Raw genomic sequence first — 22,087 nt, 5'->3', positions numbered from 1 at the left:
TACGATATTTGTTTTTCTCTTTCTGCCTTACTTCCCTCTGTATGACAGTCTCTAGGTCCATCCACATCTCTACATAATCTCTATATAATAATGTAATATTACTGCAATTATATAATTAAGTGATAATGGCTTATATCACACTTAAATTGCACATTCAATGCACCAGGCGCTTTTAAAGCACTTTACATACATTAATTACTCTAATGGTCATAACAATCCCATGAAATACCCCATTTTCCAGATGAGGCAAGTGTGAAAAAAGAGGTTAAATAACTTGCCCAAGGTCATACTACAGTCATTTGACAAGAGGGGGATTTGAAAAGAGCTATCTGACTCTTCTTACTCATGGATGGGTCTTCCACATCCAGCCATGGGCAAGAAGTGTATTAACGTGGAAATGCTAGTATGGGGGCTGATACATAGGGCCTAGCACCATACCAATATTGGCTACTGTCATAATTCTGAAAATACTTACTAAATCCCTTCTATGGTGGGACAATGCTCATGGGAATGATACTTGGGGCAGTCAGTGGAAAGAATGTCTTGGTGATTTAGGCTCTCTCTTACTTAAGCTACTTCTAAAATTCTAAAGTATAGATCTGTGCTGGGTGGCAAGAAAAATGCTAAGCATGATAAGTTGTTTCATTACATTTTGCATAATCTTGTGTGATTACCACATATAAGGTCAGTTTTTATGGCATATTTGTGACAATCAACAAATGGTATTTTATGTCTAATTACTGCCTTTTCCAAAGGAGATTTAGAATCATGACAAATGGCAGAATTTGACAAGGAAAGGAGTGCTGAATATAAGCACTCCTTATATACTATATTTGACAGTATACGACACATTTTTAATTTTCCATTGTTTTCAGTAAGGACTATCTTAATGAAGACTTAATTTTCATATGGCTAACCAGTACTCAGTGAAAACTCCTTAAGCTTTACTTCTTTCCATTAATACCTTTTATTTTTTGAATTTTATTTTATATTTTTTATACAGCAGTGTCTTATTGGTTATCTATTTTATACATATTAGTGTATATATGTCAATCCCAATCTCCCAGTTCATCCCCCACCAACCCCCACCACCACCTTTCCCCCCTTGGTGTCCATACGTTTGTTCTCTACATCTGTGTCTCTATTTCTGCCTTGCAAAACGATTCATCTGTACCATTTTTATAGATTCCACATATATGCATTAATATACGATATTTGTTTTTCTCTTTCTGTCTTACTTCCCTCTGTATGACAGTCTCTAGGTCCATCCATGTCTCTACAAATGACTCAGTTTCGTTCCTTTTTATGGCTGAGTAATATTCCAGTGTGTATATGTACCACATCTTCTTTACCCATTCGTCTGTTGATGGGCATTTAGGTTGCTTCCATGACCTGGCTATTGTAAATAGTGCTGCAATGAACATTGGGTGCATGTGTCTTTTATTTTTTTCTTTTTCAGTGTGATGCTATTTACTTCTTTTTTTTTTTTTTAAATCTTTATTGGAGTATAATTGATTTACAATGGTGTGTTAGTTTCTGCTGTATAACAAAGTGAATCAGCTATACATATATATATATCACCATATCTCCTCTCTCTTGCGTCTCCCTCCCACCCTCCCTATCCCACCCCTCTAGGTGGACACAAAGCACCAAGCTGATCTCCCTGTGCCATGTGGCTGCTTCCCATTAGCTATCTATTTTACATTTGGTAGTGTATATATGTCCATGCCACTCTCTCACTTCTTCACAGCTTACCCTTCCCCCTCCCCGTGTCCTCAAGTCCATTCTCTACGTCTGTGTCTTTATTCCTGTCCTGCCCCTAGGTTCTTCAGAACCATTTTTTTTTTTTAGATTCCATATATATGTGTTAGCATACGGTATTTGTTTTTCTCTTTCTGACTTACTTCACTCTGTATGACAGTGTCTAGGTCCATCCAACTCACTACAAATAACTCAATTTCATTTCTTTTTATGGCTGAGTAATATTCCATTGCATATATGTACTATATCTTCTTTATCCATTCATCTGTTGATGGACACTTAGGTTGCTTCCATGTCCTGGATATTGTAAATAGAGCTGCAATGAATATTGTGGTACATGACTCTTTTTGAATTACGGTTTTCTCAGGGTATATGCACAGTAGTGGGATTGCTGGGTCATATGGTAGTTCTATTTTTCGTTTTTTTTTTTTTTTTTTGTGGTACGCGGACCTCTCACTGTTGTGACCTCTCCCACTGCGGAGCACAGGCTCTGGACGCACAGGCTCAGTGGCCATGGCTCACAGGCCTAGCTGCTCCGCAGCATGTGGGATCCTCCCAGACCAGGGCACGAACCCACGTCCCCTGCATCGGCAGGCAGACTCTCAACCACTGCGCCACCAGGGAAGCCCCTATTTTTCATTTTTTAAGGAACCTCCATACTGTTCTCCATAGTGGCTGTATCAATTTACACTCCCACCAACAGTGCAAGAGGGTTCCCTTTTCTCCACACCTTCTCCAGCATTTATTGTTTACAGATTTTTTGATGATGGGTATTCTGACTGGTGTAAGGTAATACCTCATTGTAGTTTTGATTTGCATTTCTCTAGTGATTAGTGATGTTGAGCATCCTTTCATGTGTTTGTTGGCAATCTGTATATCTTCTCTGGAGAAATGTCTATGTAGGTCTTCTGCCCATTTTTGGATTGGGTTGTTTGTTTTTTGATATTGAGCTGTATGAGCTGCTTGTATATTTTGAAGATTAATCCTTTGTCAGTTGCTTCGTTTGAAAATATTTTCTCCCATTCTGAGGGTTGTCTTTTTGTCTTGGTTATAGTTTCCTTCACTGTGCAAAAGTTTTTAAGTTTCATTAGGTCCCATTTGTTTATTTTTGTTTTTATTTCCATTACTCTAGGAGGTGGGCCAAGAAAGATCTTGCTGAGATTTATGTCAAAGAGTGTTCTTCCTATGTTTCCCTCTAAGAGTTTTATAGTGTCCAGTCTTACATTTAGGTCTTTAATCCATTTTGAGTTTATTTTTGTGTATGGTGTTAGGGAGTGTTCTAATTACATTCTTTTACATGTAGCTGTCCAGTATTCCCAGCACCACTTATTGAAGAGACTATCTTTTCTGCATTGTATATTCTTGTCTCCTTTGTCATAGATTAGTTGACCATAGGTGCATGGGTTTATCTCTGGGCTTTCTATCCTGTTCCATTGATCTATATTTCTGTTTTTGTGCCAGTACCATATTGTCTTGATTACTGTAGCTTTGTAGTATAGTCTGAAGTCAGGGAGTCTGATTCCTCCAGCTCTGTTTCTTTCCCTCAAGACTGCTTTGGCTATTTGGCTTCTTTTGTGTCTCCATACAAATTTTAAGATTTTTCGTTCTAGTTCTGTAAAAAATGCCATTGGTAATTTGATAGGGATTGCATTGATCTGTAGAGTGCTTTGGGTAATACAGTCATTTTCACAATATTGATTCTTCCAATCCAAGAACATGGTATATCTCTCCCTCTGTTTGAGTCATCTTTGATTTCTTTCATCAGTGTTTTATAGTTTTCTGAGTACAGGTCTTTTACCTCCTTAGATAGGTTTATTCCTAGGTATTTTATTCTTTTGGTTGCAATGGTGAATAACATGTTTTCCTTAATTTCTCTTTCTGATCTTTCATTGTTAGTGTATAGGAATGCAAGTGATCTCTGTGCATTAATTTTGTATCCTGCAATTTTACCAAATTGATTGATTAGCTCTACTAGTTTTCTGGTGGCATCTTTAGGATTATCTATGTATAGTATCATGTCATCTGCAAACAGTGATGGTTTTACTTCTTCTTTTCCAATTTGTATTCCTTTTATTTCTTTTTCATCTCTGATTGCCATGGCTAGGACTTCCAAAACTATGTTGAATAAGAGTGGTGAGCGTGGGCATCCTTGTCTTGTTCCTGATCTTAGAGGAAATGCTTTTAGTTTTTCACTATTGAGAATGATGTTTGCTCTGGGTTTGTCATATATGACATTTATTATGAAGTAGGTTCCCTCTATGCCCACTTTCTGGAGAGTTTTTATTATAAATAGGTGTTGAATTTTGTCAAAAGCTTTTTCTGCATCTATTGAGATGATCATATGGTTTTCACTCTTCAATTTGTTAATATGGTGTATCACATGGATTGATTTGCATATATTGAAGAATCCTTGCATTCCTGGGATAAGTCCCACTTGATCATTGTGTATGACCCTTTTAATGTACTTTTGGATTCTGTTTGCTAAATTTTGTTGAGGATTTTTGCATCTATATTCATCAGTGATATTGGTCTGTAATTTTCTTTTTTTGTAGTTTCTTTGTCTGGTTTTGGTATCAGGGTGATGGTGGCCTTGTAGAATGAGTTTGGGAGTATTCCTTCCTCTTCAACTTTTTGGAAGAGTTTGAGAAGGATGGATGTTAGCTCTTCTCTAAATGTTTGATAGAATTCACCTGTGAAGCCATCTGGTCCTGGACTTTTGTTTGTTGGAAGATTTTAAGTCACAGTTTCAATTTCATTACTTGCGATCGGTCTGTTCATATTTTCTATTTCTTCCTGGTTCAGTCTCGGAAGGTTATACTTTTCTAAGAATTTGTTCATTTCTTTCAGGTTGTCATTTTATTGGCATAGAGTTGCTTGTAGTAGTCTCTTAGGATGGTTTGTATTTCTGCAGTGTCTGTTGTAACTTCTTTTTCATTTCTAATTTTATTGATTTGAGTCCTCTCCCTCTTTTTCTTGATAAGTCTGGCTAAAGGTTTATAAATTTTGTTTATCTTCTCAAAGAACCAGCCTTTAGTTTTATTGATCTTTGCTATTGTTTTCTTTGTTTCTAGTTTATTTATTTCTGCTTTGATCTTTATGATTTCTTTCCTTCTCCTAACTTCGGGTTTTATTTGTTCTTCTTTCTCTACTTCCTTTAGGTGTAAGGTTAGACTGTTTATTTGAGATTTTTCTTGTTTCTTGAGGTAGGATTGTATTGCTATAAACTTCCCTCTTAGAACTGCTTTTGCTGCATCCCATAGGTTTTGGATCATCGTGTTTTCATTGTCATTTGTCTCTACATATTTTTTTATTTCCTCTTTGATTTCTTCAGTGATCTCTTGGTTATTTAGTAGTGCATTATCTTCCATGTGTTTGTGTTTTTTACATTTTTTCCCTGTAATTTATTTCTAATATCATAGTGTTGTGGTCAGAAAAGATGTTTGATATGATTTTAATTTTCTTAAATTTACTGAGGCTTGATTTGTGACCCAAGATGTGATCTATCCTAGAGAATGTTCCACGTGCACTTGAGAAGAATGCGTAATCTGCTGTTTTTGGATGGAATGTTCTATAAATATCAATTAAATCTATCTGGTCTATTGGGTCATTTAAAGCTTTTGTTTCCTTTTTAATTTTCTGTCTGAATGATCTGTCCATTGGTGTAAGTGAGATGTTAAAGTCCCCCACTATTATTGCGTTACTGTCGATTTCCTCTTTTATAGCTGTTGGTATTTGCCTTATGTATTGAGGTGCTTCTATGTTGGGTGCATATATATTTGTAATTGTTATATCTTCTTCTTGGATTGATCCCTTGATCATTATGTAGTGTCCTTCCTTGTCTCTTGTAATGTTCTTTATTTTAAAGTCTATTTTATCTGATATGAGTATTGCTACTCTAGCTTTCTTTTGGTTTCCATTTGCATGGAATATCTTTTTCCATCCCCTCACTTTCAGTCAGTATGTGTCCCTAGGTCTGAAGTGGGTCTCTTGGAGACAGCCTATATATGGGTCTTGTCTTTGTATCCATTCAGCGAGCCTGTGTCTTTTGGCTGGAGCATTTAATCCATTCACATTTAAGGTAATTATTGGTATGTATGTTCCTATTACCATTTTCTTAATTGTTATGGTTTTGGTTTTGTGGGTCCCTTTCTTCTCTTGTGTTTCCCACTTAGAGAAGTTCCTTTAGCATTTGTTGTAGAGCTGGTTTGGTGGTGCTGAATTCTCGTAGCTTTTGCTTGCCTGTAAAGCTTTTGATTTCTCCATCGAATCTGAATGAGATCCTTGCTGGGTAGAGTAATCTTGGTTGTAGGTTATTTCCTTTCATCACTTTAAATATATCGTGCCACTCCCTCTGTCTTGTAGAGTTCCTGCTGAGAAATCAGCTGTTAATCTTATGGGAGTTCCCTTGTATGTTATTTGTCATTTTTCCCTTGTTGCTTTTAATAATTTTTGTTTGTCTTTAATTTTTGTCAGTTTGATTACTATGTGTTTCGGCATGTTTCTCCTTGGGTTTGTCCTGCCTGGGACTCTCTGTGCTTCCTGGACTTGGGTGGCTATTCTCTTTCCCATGTTAGGGAAGTTTTCAACTATAATCTATTCAAATATTTTCTCAGGTCCTTTCTCTCTCTCTTCTCCTTCTGGGATCCCTATAATGTGAATGTTGGTGTGTTTAATGTTGTCCCAGAAGTCTCTTAGGCTGTCTCCATTTCTTTTCATTCTTTTTTCTTTATTATCTTCCACAGCAGTGAATTCCTCAATTCTCTCTTCCAGGTCACTCAGCCGTTCTTCTGCCTCAGTTATTCTACTATTGAGTCCTTCTAGTGTATTTTTCATTTTAGTTATTGTATTGTTTATATTTGTTTGTTCTTTAATTCTTCTAGGTGTTTGTTCTTTAATTCTAGGTCTAGGTCTTTGTTAAACATGTCTTGCATCTTCTCGATCTTTGCCTCCATTCTTTCTCCAAGGTCCTGAATCATCTTCACTACCATTATTCTGAATTCTTTTTCTGGAAGGTTGCCTATCTCCACTTCATTTAATTGTTTTTCTTGGGTTTTTTCTTATTCCTTCATCTGGTACATAGTCCTCTGCCTTTTCATTTTGTCTCTCTTTCTGTGACTGTGGTTTTTGTTCCACAGGCTGCAGGACTGTAGTTCTTCTTGCTTCTGCTGTCTGCCCTCTGGTGGATGAGGCTATCTAAGAGGCTTGTGCAGCCTGCTGATGGGAGGGACTGATAGTGGGTAGAGCTGGGTGTTGCTCTTGTGGGCAGAGCTCAGAAAAACTTTAATCCACTCGTCTGCTGATGGGTGGGGCTGAGTTCCCTCCCTGTTGGTTGCTTGGCCTGAGGCAACCCAGCACTGGAGGCTACAGGATATTTGGTGGGGTTAATGGTGGACTCTGGGAGGGCTCATGCCAAGGAGTACTTCCTAGAACCTCTGCTGCCAGTGTCCTTGTCCCCATGGTGAGCCACAGCCACCACACACCTCTGCAGGACACCCACCAAAACTAGCAGGTAGGTCTGGTTCAGTCTCCTATGGGGTCACTGCTCCTTCCCCCTGGTTCCTGATGTGTACATTACTTTGTGTGTGCCCTCCAAGAGTGGAGTCTCTGTTTCCCCCAGTCCTGTCGAAGTCTTATAATCAAATCCCGCTAGCCTTCAAAGTCTGATTCTCTGGGAATTCCTCCTCCTGCTGCCGGACCCCCAGGTTGGGAAGCCTGATGTGGGGCTCAGAACATTCACTCCAGTGGGTGGACTTCTGTGGTATAATTGTTCTCCAGTTTGTGAGTCACCCGCCCAGCAGTTATGGGATTTGAGTTTATTGTGATTGTGCTCCTCCTACCATCTCACTGCAGCTTCTCCTTTGTCTTTGGATGTGGGGTATCTTTTTTGGTGAGTTCCAGTGTCTTCCTGTCAATGATTGTTCAGCAGTTAGTTGTGATTCCGGTGCTCTCACAAGATGGAGTGAGTGCATGTCCTTCTACTCTACCATCTTGAACCAATCTTCTCCATTAATATCTTGATACTAGTTACTCACAAGTATGTATTCAGTCATTTGTTTTAATGAAAGATTATTCATTTCTCTGAATAATTTTGTTTATGTAGCATAATTAAAGGGAACAAAATATAACTTAATCGCATTGATACTCCTTGTAAATTTGCTAAAAAGAAAATCTTACTTTGGGCTTAGTATCATAATGATTGTTATATTCAAATATGTATGTTGTTTCCTAGAAAAAAATTCATCTATTCACCATATTTTAATATATTTTAGTGAGCTTGAAGTTTGCATCTTAAATATCATAGGTTAAATTGAAATATGTGAAACAGTGTAAGAAAATGCTCACACTTCTTGGCTTAGAAATAACAGCAATTTTCAAGTTCAAGCAGCAAGTTCTATAGGATTCCACATTTAGAAATGTACTACTTGCAGCCAGTTTCTCTATACTTTCAAAATTGTTATTACTTCAACTAAGATCGTCTTCTGAAATTGTAGATTTCTAGGGTAAATACCATGGGATGTATTGTAAAAGACTGTTTTCTAATTCTTGGAAGGAATATGACAAACACTTCATGTAAAAGATGGATTGGTGTGTATCCTTTAACAAGAATGAATAAGAAAGACTCAAGTCAAAGGATGTTTTTGGGGCCAGGGAAACTGGGAGAAGGAGTGAGTGGTAATCATTGGACTTCCTCAGGGAGGGGTAACATTAACATTTGCTGCCTGACTTCTAAGATGTCATCAGAGAACCTCTAATTCTGTGACTCTGGGATCCAGAAAATGGAATGATTATTACTTTGCCTTCCTTTTATACATTAGAAAAATGATGACAATGAATATTATTTCTATTGATAGATCCCCTGATACTGTGCTAAGTATTTTACATGTATTTAAAAAGTGCCATATGCAATATATATATTTTCAAATAGTATAACTGAGCCAATAACAAAGAAAAGGGTTTAAACTCTTTGCTTATAGATCGTAACTCATTTTGTACTATCAGGATCCCCAAATCCCACAGTATTGTATAGCTTTGTCAATTCTGTGTTAACTACAACAATTATTCTTAAATCTGCATAATTCTCTAGATTGGGCGGCTGGAGGTGGTTCCCCAGACAGAGCTGACCTCTGCATCTGTTTTCCTGCAGTTCATGCAACTGGGGAGGGAGAAGCAGAGAGGTCCCTGACCCTTCCTCAAACATCCATACTCAAGCCGCAAACCTACACATTTTCTGGTGGCCATTCCCCCAACTTTAAATATCCTCTGTATCCTTGACATCCAGTCACTCTTTACTTCTTTCAATTCCTCCCTCCGAGGTGTTTTTCCACACAATTTTCCTGACCAACCTCATTGCACACTGATTCACCTTTGCTTTGCATTCTTGAGCACTTTTATCAAGTTCAGATTCTGTTCCAGAGGAGCACCTAGATAGAAGTTTATACTTTCTTCTTCTTTGCTTGCCTTTTCAAATTACACTCTAAGTCCCTAGGGCAAGTGGTTTTCCTTTTACACCTACTTTTAAAATATATATTTATACATAATTATCACCCTTCTCCTTTACCTCCCTTTCTTTCTTCTCCCTTCCTTCCTCTTCCTATCATACTTTGAAAGCCGTTGTATGCTACCAAACTCTGAAAATAGATAAATGTGTCAGTTGACATCTTTTAGTCTCAACGGTTTCTAGAGTTAATCTTCTAAGACATACGTATGTCAAGTTATAGCTGATATTTGTAATTTATGTTTAAACTTTTAATTGAAATTCAAACTCTGATTTCAAGGTTGGACCCAAGAATGTATTACGATTATCGCCATGAATACTAAGGTCCTTTCTGAAAGGGATTATGAGTGGTTGATAATTTTCCTACTCAAATGCTCACCAAAACTTTAAATTTTGACCAGCTTCTAGTCACCCTAGTTTAGGATTAAAGCAAATTATACTTCATATACGTCTTCTTATTTTATATGTAAACAATATGGATAAAATGAAGAGCAAAAGCAACTTTGAAGAAGGAAATACATAATAAAAAGACACTGTAAGCCCACACAAAGGGAAAGAGGATGGAATCTACCTGACTGAAAGACTGAAGGGATTTCATGAGCTGGCTTTATACAACTGAGATTTTTTTCCTGTACCAGCTGATGGCCATATCTTTTTGACCAGCTGCTTCCTGCCTAAATGTTGCCAACCTGAGTTGGTGTTCATCCACTGCTGTAGTGTGTGCCTTTATATCTTGGAGGTGTAGACCCACTCAAGCTGATTAGATGAGGTGACACTTGCTAGGGCAGGGGTCTACCCAGGGAAATGTTTACATCTGTTTCACCCACTGGGCTTAGCAAGGAAGTCTTCAGACTTAAAGTAAGGTAATACTCTTTTGACTAATGAGATCTAATGTGGTTTTCTGGGATAACTGAACTTTAAAAAAATAAGTGAAGTATAACCATTATGAAAGTGAAGTTGTGTTAGTACTAGACAAATGTCAGTTGACTATTCTCTAGGGAAAAGTTATGGTTTTTCCAGTAAGCAGGAGACGTTAGAAGATAAACCTCTTTATGAGAGGTAACTTAGTTTAGTGAGAAGGGGCAAAACCTTTGAACCTGAAGAGTCCTGATTGATATGTGACCATAGGCAAGTTCTCAACTGCTTGTGACTCAGTATCCTGACCTATAAAGTGGAGATGATAATCCTACATGTTCTCTCAGAATTACTTGTGCTATCAACTGATGGAATTCATTGATGAATATCTATAAGTAGAAAGATCCCAAATTTAAAAAAAAAAGCCTGTGTAGATGCTACAGAGCCATAATAATAAAATGTGAAGGAAATCAAAAATTTGTGTGCAGAAAATAACATGTACACTTACATGTGAACAGATTAATTAATTAATCAATCAAGCAAATATGTGTTGACAAAGGTTCTGCTGTTGGTCTATGAAACATTGAGGGAAAAGGCAAACATAAAAGGGAAATTCTCTACTCCCTGGTCTCCCTTCCCAGACTAGTGGGGGAGACAGAAACACAAACTCAGAATCCCAGCACAAAACTTAAACTAGAAGTATGCACAAAGACAGTCTCTCAACTGCCAGACGGAGTAATACTCAAATTTACCCACCTGCCAGCCAGGGGCAGGGAGGGCAGGAGAGGAGAATTACCAGGGATGAGGATCACCGCACTGCCAATGTATTAACCACTGTCTTGCTCTGTTTAATTCAGATCTATGTTGTATGAAGCAAATATGAGATAAATTAGAATGAAACAAGGGCTTGTTTTAGTGCCACACACAATCCCAGAGGGCTGTTTTACTTGTGGACAGGTGATGGCCATCCTGGTTAATCTTAACCTTATTTTGTGCTCTTTTCATAATAATTACTTTTCCTACCTTTGGGTGCTATCTCTAAGAACTGATCCCGAAGATTGCCAAGCCGTTCGATGGTCAGGGTGCCATTTTCTTCTCTTTCTACAGGTGGAGGGCGTATTGGAGGAGACAGGTCTGGAAAGACTTTTATATCGCCGTTAATGCAGAAGTCTTCTTGGTCTAAATAAAGTGCATTCTGAATTTTGGTTGATGTTTCAATGTGATAGCGAGCTACCTCAGTTAATTTTTCCACACTGAAAGTGGAAAAATGAATAGGGTTATCTCCATTAAAAATGCTATCAGATTAATAGTGTTTGCTTGTTAGATATACACACAGAGTTAACACATTGGAAAATTTAGAAAATTTGGCTAAGCTAGAAAATTCAATCCGCATGATTAAAAAATCCTAATTTCTCCTCAAAGCTGTTTGTAAAAAAGCAGGGTATAAATAAATAAATGTAGATTAGAAATAAAATACATGCTCGTTCAGGGCTAAGAGTTACACATTTTATACAAAGTTGAGCAAAAAGAGACTCCACTAAAATGGTTTTATTAGTATTAGAACATATTTTACTATATAAATGATTATGTCAATAGATATATTCATTTTAAGTATGAACCAGAATAAAGTTATATGACAGAAAAGCCTGTAAAATATGACTGTTAGAATAACACATTTATTTGGAATTGGGACAAATTGTATGTAAAGTGAATCAAATTTGATAATGGATGTCTAGAAAAGTGGCTTTTCTCTAACTTTATAACAAGGAGTTTGATGTTATTGAAGACACATTTGACAGAGTGGACTCTGATGAGATAACCCATTGAAATTGCTTTGCTATCTTCACAGAGGATAACAATTCCCAGCTAAATCATGTGGTATAGGCAGCAGTAGTTCAGAACCTTGTGGTGCAGTGGGAAGAGCCCTGGAAGCTGAGCTCTCATTGCAGGCCCCTCTCCAGCCATGGGTCCTTGGGGAATGACTCAAGCTCTCTGATTTCCTCATCTTTGCAATGGAGCCAAAAACACACAACTCCATACCTTATGGTTATTCATGTGAAACCACATAGGGCATAGATTTAGGCTGTACTGGGGATTATAGTTATGGCCTTAATTAAAGGCCACTTTAAAGGCCAGAGAAATTTAATACATAAGTACAATATTACTGTATTACAGAAACAATCTTATTTATGTCTTGCAATAAAGATTGAACATGGCAGAAAAATGCATATTTAATCTGCTTTTATATAACTCTGGAACACCAAATATTTGTATACTGAAAATTAAAAAAATATATATTAGTCACTTTCTTTCAAAAGACAGTCTGGAATTTAATTCCAGCATACTGTATTTGTGAGTGTCCATATAGTCTGTATTATCCAGGTACTTTTTGTTTGATGGTGTTTACGTGCTGGAAGCAAAGGAAAAGGGCACTGGATAGCTACAGAGCTTGTAGCCCTGAGTGAGGAGGGACTCCAAATGTAGACACCCAGCCAGAACCAGCACAGCAAAATAAGTGCGCCATCTAGTGGAAGGTTACCAAGAGTAACCTTCTCAGAAAGGGCGGGCGGCGGCGGTGGGGGGGCGGCTAGGGAAATCCCATGAAAATGGAAAGTGGGATTTGAAGTTCAAAGGGATCTGCTAGGTCGCACTATTTCTTTTTCTTCTTATCACTGGAGAATTTTTGCAAGAACCAAAAGAGAAAGCATAGCTTGACAGTCCTAGGTTTTAATTTCTTGTGGCCATATTCAGAGGTCAGATATATATATATCTGACCTCACACACACGCACAAAATAAATCTGAGAAATACGAGTTCATCTGATAAAAAAAAAGAAACTTGGCCACGTGCCTCTTGATGTGGCCACAAGGATGGGCGCCGTGAACCCTAAGAATGAAGAAGATATGCTTTCATTTGTAGGCAGCAGGCAGAGAACCGAACTGAACCTCACTGCTTCACAACACTGATGAGTGCCGGACAAAGAATTTTAAGCACTACTGCAGTGAGGTTACCAGGCCGAGGGGTGTGTGTGTGTGTGTTTTACTATAGAGCAACAGATACAAACAACTAGGCTGAGGATTTTACGACAGAACTTTCATTTTGAGACAAGGACTGGAGAAAACAAACCCTAACAACCGTCTTCTAGCTGGCCGATGTTGCTTCTGAGAAAGTTGCCATTTGTATACTGTGTATGCCACAACTTCCAAATTTTCAGTAAATGTTTATTGCAAACTGCAGTGTATCACAGAATCTAGATCTAGTAGAAACCTTTAAAATAGCCTGGTTGGAGTGCTTTCTTTTACAGATGAGGCCTATGGGGCCCGAAGTGGTTAGGCATGCTGTAATATGTGGACAAGGAGAGATTCTCCATCTCCTGGACCATCAGGTTTCCTGACTCTCCATTGAGGGCTGTTTCTGCCCTGCTGAGCTGCCTCTTTATGCCTTTCAGGGGAGAATTAAGAGGATGAGACTTGCTGTCCCTCACTAGTAATGAGGATCTGGAAAGGCTTTGGAACCCAATAGAAAAGTAGAACTGGCTGTCACAAGGGAATCAGCCTAACGGGTAAAACATTCCTGTGAATGATTTCATCTCCCATTCATTGGCCCTGACTAATAAGTCTGGCATTAGAAAGATATGAAACATTATACTACTTCTAAAAGATGTTTTTAAATTGCTTATACTTTTATCTTGTAAACTAAGGTCCTCACTGAGCAGTGTGAGAACCAAATTCATAAATAATGTGCAATACTGCCCTTTGATGCATGACTTACTATTGTTAAAAAGAGGCAACACAAATGCATAGGTGATTTCCCGAAAGGTTACCATTTCCATTTGTAAATGTAATTCAAGTTTGTAAACACCTTAAAAATCTTTGTCAGTTTTGGTCTTCAGGGATTAACAAAGTAAATATTTTAAAAAGGCACGCAGTACTTTACCTGGACATTTCATTCAAGTACCTCTCACCGAGCCACTTTTCCATGAGTTTATATACCTCAACTGCCTTTGTTACTAACTCTTCCAGGAAAGCCAGTGTTTTTACCTTGATCAGTTCAAGTCTGAACTGTGCAGCTATCTCTATTTAAAAAGAGAAACAAACATTTTTTACACGTTTTATATGTCATGCATTTTCTGATTAGCCAGATTCAATTTTAAACCAATTACGCTTTAGTCTGTGAAGCTTTAGGCATACACTTGATATACCAGTATGGATAACTATACCCTATCCGTCTTAGAAACAAAGCAATGTGTGGTTAGACAGTTTATTTAAACCAAAACTATAATTCAGCTTTACACGTAATTGCACTTTATTGCAATATACCCTTTGATAAATTGGAATGGGAAAACACAAATAGATAATTTCTGAATTTCAAAAAGGGGGAGGGTACTAAGTCTCTGGATCTCCCGTCTTAGAACCTTGGGAAGGCGACGCCATCATCCTTCTCAGCACAGGTGACAGGAGGGTGAAGCCCGTGGTCCCAGCGCCCATTGATGCTCTGGGCACACAACGAGGTCTGTGGATTTTCCTCTAAAATATCTGTCCAATCTTTCTTCCTTGCTTTTTCTATCACCACAATTGGGCACTGCTTTATGTCTCGCCTCAACTACAGCAACCGCCTCCGTCCTGCTTTCTCCAAACTCCTTTCCCCACCTTAAATCCAAATCCACTTCCACCCGCCCCAGAGTAACCCAGCTCACCTGCGCACGTGCTCACAGGTGCTTTCTGCTCAGAATTCTTTACTAGCTCCCAGTCGCCATAAGGGAAATGTAACTTTCTGGGCAGGGTCTATGCGACCCTCCACCTCCCTGATCACTCCTTCCCAGAATGTGCCTCAGACTCCACAGCTAATCCCCACTAGTCACCTAGCTCTCCTCCCCCTTCCCTGCCCCCGCTGTCCCCTGTGCACATTTCCCACATTCTTTCAGTTCTTCTCAAGCATGAATTCATCTGTTCAGAAGTCTTTCTTGACTCCCGCCATGCTTCCTTTGTCCTGTCCGCCTAATTCCAATATCACAACATATTATAAGTGATTGTTTGCATTTCTCTTCCTCTAGATTGGATTTTATTTTTGTTTGTTGTTTTGTATATATATGTGTGTATTTCTTTCAACTACTACAGGACCTGGCATATAGTAGAAACTCAGTAAACATTTACTATATAAATGAGTGAGTTTAGCTACACTAGGGGCCACATATAGAATGAACTGAAGGATGAAGCATACTTAGCTACTGAATGCAGATGTGGGGACAGGCAACGGGACAAGCATGTGTCCTGACTTCCTGTGTTCAACATCCTTCAGATTTTACTCTTGGAATTATGAAAGCAGGTGGTAGGAGGATGGAGAGAGGGAGAAAAGGAGAGAAGCAAGGGATGGAAAGCATCTTTAGTAGTTAATTGTTTGAGTAGTTAATGGGTCCCAGCTTACCCAATGCTGCATTTTTATGGTTTTGACATCTAGTTTATTGACCATGGTTTCTTTCCAATCAGGATACTTTGGCTCAATTTCTTGATCTTTTCAAATTCCATTTTGAATTTATTATATGACAACTGGAAGAGCCAGAAGAAGACTATGTCTTGTAAAATTGTTGCTCTCTTTAGAGAAGGAGGCCCTTGAACATTATCGATCTATGACTGGCTCCTCTGTGGCCCCTGCTCCCAAGAACTCACTTTCAGGACCCGTTAGCCTTTAGTCAGGGTTTACCTTCCTAATGAGAGGCCTAAATTATTCTTATTATAATATAGAAGGACCTCCTTAGGTAGCCCCAAGCTTTCTTTCAGCCTGTAAAATCACACCAAGTCTAAAATACTGCTTTTCTTTCTTTTCTTTGAGATTTGAATTACTGCTGGTGCTCTCCTAACCTCTTCTCAAATTCCCTTTTTGAGATCCCAGCAGACAGTCATAAGACAGTCAGATCTAGTCTTCATATGGTCACATGAAAACAGCCAACTGAATGTTGTACCTTTCAGTTAGTTTGCTTTGTGTCCTCATAGACAAAAGCCAGCCAGGGGCTGTTTGCCTACTGGTCTGTTTTCTACTTAAAAGTATCATCTTAGTTCTTTCCAATTGCTACCTTCAAATTGCAGGGCAGCAAGATGCTCTTCCTTTATTCTGAGCCTCAGTTTGTTTTTTATTTCCATTTCTTCAGCCTCCTCTGCTGTTACTATTACAGGAGTGGTTTCTGCCATAGGTGGGGATTTACCTGAAAGGGCAATGAAACGTGCTGAGTTACCTGCCAACATACAAGGGTACACGAAGGGACTTGGATAAAATGAGTACAAAGTGAAGTGTGTAGGGTGACACATGTCTGGTGATTTGGAAAGGAGAGACCCTGGTCCAGACAGTGTGAGTGATGAAATATTGATAATCTTTCCTTGAGAATTCTCGATGTGGTGTCTGGCTGGACACATATAATAATACCCCATTCGTCTAGCATCATGGAAAAATGAGGTGTGTGGCTCATGCAGACAGGGTTACAGACACCAAAGAGGATGCAATTTAGTGTTTGGGGACAGAAGTTAGCAAACCCCGACATAGCGTTGGCCACCTGGAGAAGTACCACTTCACAAGGGATACTTGTATTGGCCAGGTGTTTCCCAGGTCCTCATCAAGAGAAGATCAGAGAATAACCTCAAGCAGATAGGTGGAAATGTAGCTGATGGTCAAGAATTTGTAATCTACTTCATTGTCTTTTAACTAGTGCTTAAATACAAGTACTTTAATGATTACACACGAGAATTAGAAAATAAGAATTCATCAGTGTTTGGGCTTCCCTGGTGGCGCAGTGGTTAAGAATCCACCTGCTAATGCAGGGGACACGAGTTCGAGCCCTGGTCTGGGAAGATGCCGCGGAGCAACTAAGCCCGTGTGCCAAAACTACTGAGCCTGTGCTCTAGAGCCCGCGAGCCACAACTACCGAAGCCTGCGTGCCTAGAGCCCGTGCTCCACAACAAGAGAAGCCCCTGCTCACCACAACTAGAGAAAAGCCCATGGGCAGCAACAAAAGGCACAACGCAGCCAAAAAATAAAATAAATTAAAAAAAAAAATTTGTCAGTGTTTGAGAATTTGCCCATAAGAAATGGCAGTGAGATTCTAGCTGCAGGCCCAGCTTGTACTATTCTACTTAGTTCAATAAATCTTTCTTGAAGGTCTGATCTCAAGGGGTTCAAATTTTGGGAAGAAGACAAATGTAAACAAAGAAATTATAATAAGATGTGTTAATTTCAATAGTGAACGGTAAGTATAAATTACAGATGAAAGAGCCCTTAATCTCTCTGGGTTTCTGTTTTAACATCTGTAAAATTAAGAGATTGGACCCAACCAATTATTCCACTAAAGTAAATGGAAGCACTTCCTTCAAATGCTGCTTATTTCCTTTATGTTCCCCATCTGAAATGGACCAAGGTCGCCTGTTCTTTACTGTGGGGCTACCCTTTCCTTGGCTTCAGGGGTCACCACCTCCCCCAACCCCCATCCTGAGGGCTTTGTCTTAACTCCTACTCTAGCTGCTTGGATGGACTCCATCTGGAAAGCATTTTCTACCCCTCAGATGGAGTGAGATAACTGCGCTCTCCAGGGACCTCTACCTCCGCCATAAAGAACAATGACCGGTCACATGTCTGTCTCTGCCATTAGACTACAGTCCTATCAGGGCAGGGACCACGTTTCTGTTTTTTTAGGTTTATCACTGTGTCCTTAGTACCCATCCTCATCATGTTCCGCATGTCAGAGGCCTAACAAACACATCAGGAGCAACTGATCAGTGGAAGGACTTTTGCTCATGTGCTTCCCTCTCTTCCTCTCTTGCCTCAAGTCGCTGCAAAAATGTACAAGTGGAAACATTCAGAGGCCGGGGTAATGTTTGTGGTAGAGCCCACCCTTTCCCCTTTTCATGCCATCGTGCCTCTGAGGCTGAGTTTTAGGTAGGAGGCCTCCAGGAGAGAAGGACTTGCTTGAATGAAACCTGAAACCTGAATTAAACCTGAAACTTACATACTCAGAATTAGCTTTTAACCCTTTCTTGATCAAGGCAGCCAGTGTCAGCCCCCTTGCACACACTTTTCAGATTACATAGTGTCATCTTGGAGTTCTTTTCACATGTTCAAAACTATCTTTGAGATTTATTTCACCCTGGATACACTTGGCTGTTCGGATAAATGCTGGCATGGAGAATGTTTGCCAGCTAACACTACGGCTCACAGAAGACTGGGTCTCAAAGTAAAACCTAATGAACAGCATTCTAGTAGCTCAGAGGCTCATGTGCCTGGTTAAGTGCTTGTTCTCCACCAAGGGGAGGTTAAGCATCCAGGGTTCTGGACGCTAAAGCCATGAATACCTTTTCCTTTTTTGTCCTCTTTTTTTTTCTTGGGCGGCTCCTTTTTCACTTTTTTATTTGCAGCTACCTGAGGAGGTTTTTCTTTTGCATCTGCTGTCTGGTTTTCTTTTTCTTCTTCCATGAGTCTCTGATGAATTTCAGCAGCCACCTGGTTGTATAAGAGCAACATTTCAGTTAGTACAACATTTATGAAAGACGATAGCTATTTGGATTTAGCCGTCACCCAATTCCATTGAAACCTCATTCTACAGCAAACATGCCATGTACTCAATCTTTACAGAAGATTTAAAAGATTCTACTTAAATGGAAACCTGTCCCTGTCCCAAGATGTAGCTTCCCCGAGGCCACCTGTGTGGAGGCCGCTCACTTTCTCAAGCCCTGCCTGCCATTCGTCTTTAGTTACACAAACATTTCTTTCTTTTTAATCTCAGACCCTATGGATTTAACACCCACTATTCTTCCAAGTGCCTGTTATTTCTTGGCCTTCAACCTGGGGCATTCCTTTATATCATTGTTTCTCAGGTTTTTTTTCATTATTGATTGTTTTTAAGTCAGTTTCTCCTAACCACATTCCCCTTCCTGAAATTTTAATACTGCAGAAGGGTATCTGCCTATGTATCTCATGTGTGTCTGTGCTTCACACATAAAATTGGTGACAATTTTTCATGTCATCCAGCCAAGTTTTGGGGGCACATGCCCTGTATTAATTGGGCTCACGGACACTTGAATCCTGGGCTTCCATTCTATTCTAACACTAGACATCACCCCAGCAAGGTGCAGTGTTCATGAGGATGACCTGGCCCATAGGCTAACTGCATCGCTGCTTCTTAACTTCCTCTACTTGGGGGAAATTTCAGCTTCTCTTCATATCAGCACCCTCCTTTCACTCTCATAGATTTCCTGGTATGAGAGATTAGTTGTGTGGTCACAATACAATAGCTGATGAAGGGCAGAGAGGGAGATGTGCGAAGTGCTGCTGGGATCCCTCCATCTTGCCTATGAGGCTGCCTGTGCTCTGCAGGCAGCAGGAAAACCTTGTCTTGGGGCTTGTACAGCTGGGGCTGTGCCTGCAGTTAGAAAGACTGAACTTTTTTTTTTTTTTTTTTTGCTGTACGCGGGCCTCTCACCCCTGTGGCATCTCCCGTTGCGGAGCACAGGCTCCGGACGCGCAGGCTCAGCGGCCATGGCTCACGGGCCCAGCCGCTCCGCAGCATGTGAGATCTTCCCGGACTGGGGCATGAACCCGTGTCCCCTGCATCGGCAGGCGGACTCTCAACCACTGCACCACCAGGGAAGCCCCAAGACTGGACCTTTTGAACCATGTTTTTCTCCGGATATATGCCCAGGAATGGGCTTGAATTTGAAAAAGAATAAATACATGTATATGTATAACTGAATCACTTTGCTGTACATCTGAAACTAACACAACATTGTTAATGAACCATGCTCCAATACAAAATAAAAATTAAAAACATAAAAAAGAGAAAGACTGGACCTGCTAAAATAAGTTCACCTGCCCCTGGTGAGGTGAAGGGCGTTTATGGCTGTAAATCTGAGAAATGAGAGCTGAGACGAGACTCCCAAAATGAAGAAAGAAAACCCGCACACACCATGAGGGCAGTAGCAACATATGGTTGAAAACTTAAAAATCTCAATAAGGCAACTGGTGAGGAAATGGAGGTCCATGGGAGTTTATTTATTTATTACAGTGCTTACTGTGTCCAAGCCTGATGTTATTTCTGGGGAGAATTGGGGGAGGGGCCCAGAGGAGAAACAGGAAGTTGGATAGAGGTGACTAGAAAGACGAAGAAGGCACAATCTAATCTCTTCTCTCAAAGAAGCTTTCAGTCCTGCGGGGGCGTTAGACCAGCCAATTCCTGTCCTGTCCAGATTCCCACCACGCTTCCCACCCATAGCACAGCATATCACTCTGCCCAACTGTTCTACGAGTGTTAAATCTTGTCCCCAGTCTCCAAATGAAATGAGCGCTCCGGAGGGCTGAGCCAGCCCTGCTTCTTGGTTTTCTCCATAGCTTTTAGCATCTGTGCTATGCTCATAGAAGATGTCCAGAAAATGCTTATTGATGGATGGAATTTCTTTTAAAATAATCACATGCTACAGAATACACCCGCAGCTTCTTCAGTATTAGCAGAACCTTGGAGGGATGCAGAAATGTTTCAGAGAGCTGGGCAGCTTTTTTGTGGGTGTGTATGCGTTTTTTTATTTTTTGTGGTACAAGGGCCTCTCACTGTTGTGGCCTCTCCCGTTGCGGAGCACAGGCTCCGGACGCGCAGGCTCAGCGGCTATGGCTCACGGGCCCAGCCGCTTCGCGGCATGTGGGATCTTCCCAGACTGGGGTACGAACGCATGTCCCTGCATCGGCAGGCGGACCGGACTCTCAACCACTGAGCCACCAGGGAAGCCCTGTGTGCGTTTTTTTAATCAGATGTTCTGTTGATAAAAATGGATTTCATGATATATACTGTACTTTCAAATTCTTGGTAAAGCTGAAAGCAGACTTGTTAACATTCTCCCCTAAATTGCAAGCAATTCATTTTTGAATGTGTTCTTGCAAACCACGGTGAGTTAGCAATTTCCTTTAAAGTTGGATTTTTCTCCTCTGTAAACAACCTTGTGATGATAATTATCATCATCCACATTTTTCTGGTCCACTTCCCTCAAACACCTCTGGGTCTCTTTCAAAAATTAACATAATTCACAGTACATCCAGCAACCTAGCTTGTAAGGCTGAAGAAACTCTAGAAATAATGCTTTGATGCCGTGAGTGTTAAACATGACTTATTTCTTGGAAATCATTGCACACCTGCTAATTACAAGAAAGTTTTACTAAAAATTAACATAACGTACTAAATGAATAGCTCCTGGTAAAACTGCTGTGTAGCGAGAAAAGCCCATGTTAAAGTGCTCTCCTTCCAATTGCCCTGATCTCAGCTGGTCCTGTTCTCCCTGTAGCAGTTTACTGAATCAGGCCTGTTTCATCTGAAACTCAAAGTTCACTTAAAGACATGTAATATCAAAGTCATAAAAGTCTATTAGAAATATAAAAGCAGAATTCAAATGTAATTATTAGGAATATTAATTACTAAACAATCCTTCCTCCTATGCTTTCTATGTGGTTTTCAAAGGTTCACAAGCAAAGTGGTACAGTTTTGAATAAATTTCTTAATATAATAACCTATTATATTTAATTTCTAAAAAACTTTCATATACATCATTTCATTGGATCTTTTCAACCATTCAAGAAAGGAAAGATAAGGTAGAATGTCTCCCATGTTACAGATAAAGAATCGAAGACTCAGAGAGGTTAAGTGATTTTCCTAAAATCACACAGCTTAAACAAGAAGTGTAGCCAGTGCTCTTTGTGCTGTATGATACTCTCTTTCTAATAATCTAATATTTAAAATCTCATTTCCCCAGGTAATTTTAATGGGATTCATAAGACTTGTAAGTTGTCTTTATGTTCAATTAACAGTAAGGATAATAATTCATCTACTTTTTTTAGAACTTCTAGATCCGGTTTCCCACTCTCTGGTGCTTGGTAGTTGTAGTCTTTGCGGTGATCCTCCTTGCCATGACCATCATCATTTATATGAACATCAGTGTCACCAGCATAGCGGCAGCAG

The 22,087-nt window shown here is 39.7% G+C and overlaps 1 protein-coding gene and 1 long non-coding RNA gene across 4 annotated transcripts in view; one reads left to right on the top strand and one right to left on the bottom strand.

The window, feature by feature from the left end:
• Window positions 1–22,087, bottom strand: part of SPEF2 (sperm flagellar and cilia associated 2) — a 174,576-nt gene that overhangs the window by 40,211 nt on the left and 112,278 nt on the right. Inside the window, exons 26-29 of the mRNA XM_022599378.3 lie at window positions 18,444–18,591; window positions 16,181–16,309; window positions 14,047–14,185; window positions 11,135–11,364 (exon numbers count right to left, since the gene is read on the bottom strand). Coding sequence (XP_022455086.2) covers window positions 11,135–11,364; window positions 14,047–14,185; window positions 16,181–16,309; window positions 18,444–18,591 — 646 coding nt within the window. The remainder of the gene's footprint in view (window positions 1–11,134; window positions 11,365–14,046; window positions 14,186–16,180; window positions 16,310–18,443; window positions 18,592–22,087) is intronic.
• Window positions 5,961–22,087, top strand: part of LOC111187578 (uncharacterized) — a 70,202-nt gene continuing 54,075 nt past the window's right edge. Inside the window, exon 1 of one of the 3 annotated variants that reach the window (XR_016392623.1) lies at window positions 5,961–7,270. This is a non-coding gene — a long non-coding RNA (uncharacterized LOC111187578). The remainder of the gene's footprint in view (window positions 7,271–22,087) is intronic. The other 2 variants (XR_016392624.1, XR_016392622.1) reach the window with 2 other exon arrangements.

This window comes from Delphinapterus leucas, chromosome 3 (assembly GCF_059928025.1).
Source record: "Delphinapterus leucas isolate spDelLeu-1000000601 "Yukka" chromosome 3, BTC_Dleu_Yukka2, whole genome shotgun sequence".
NCBI lineage: Eukaryota > Metazoa > Chordata > Mammalia > Artiodactyla > Monodontidae > Delphinapterus > Delphinapterus leucas.
This window is presented reverse-complemented; position numbering and strand designations above follow the sequence as displayed.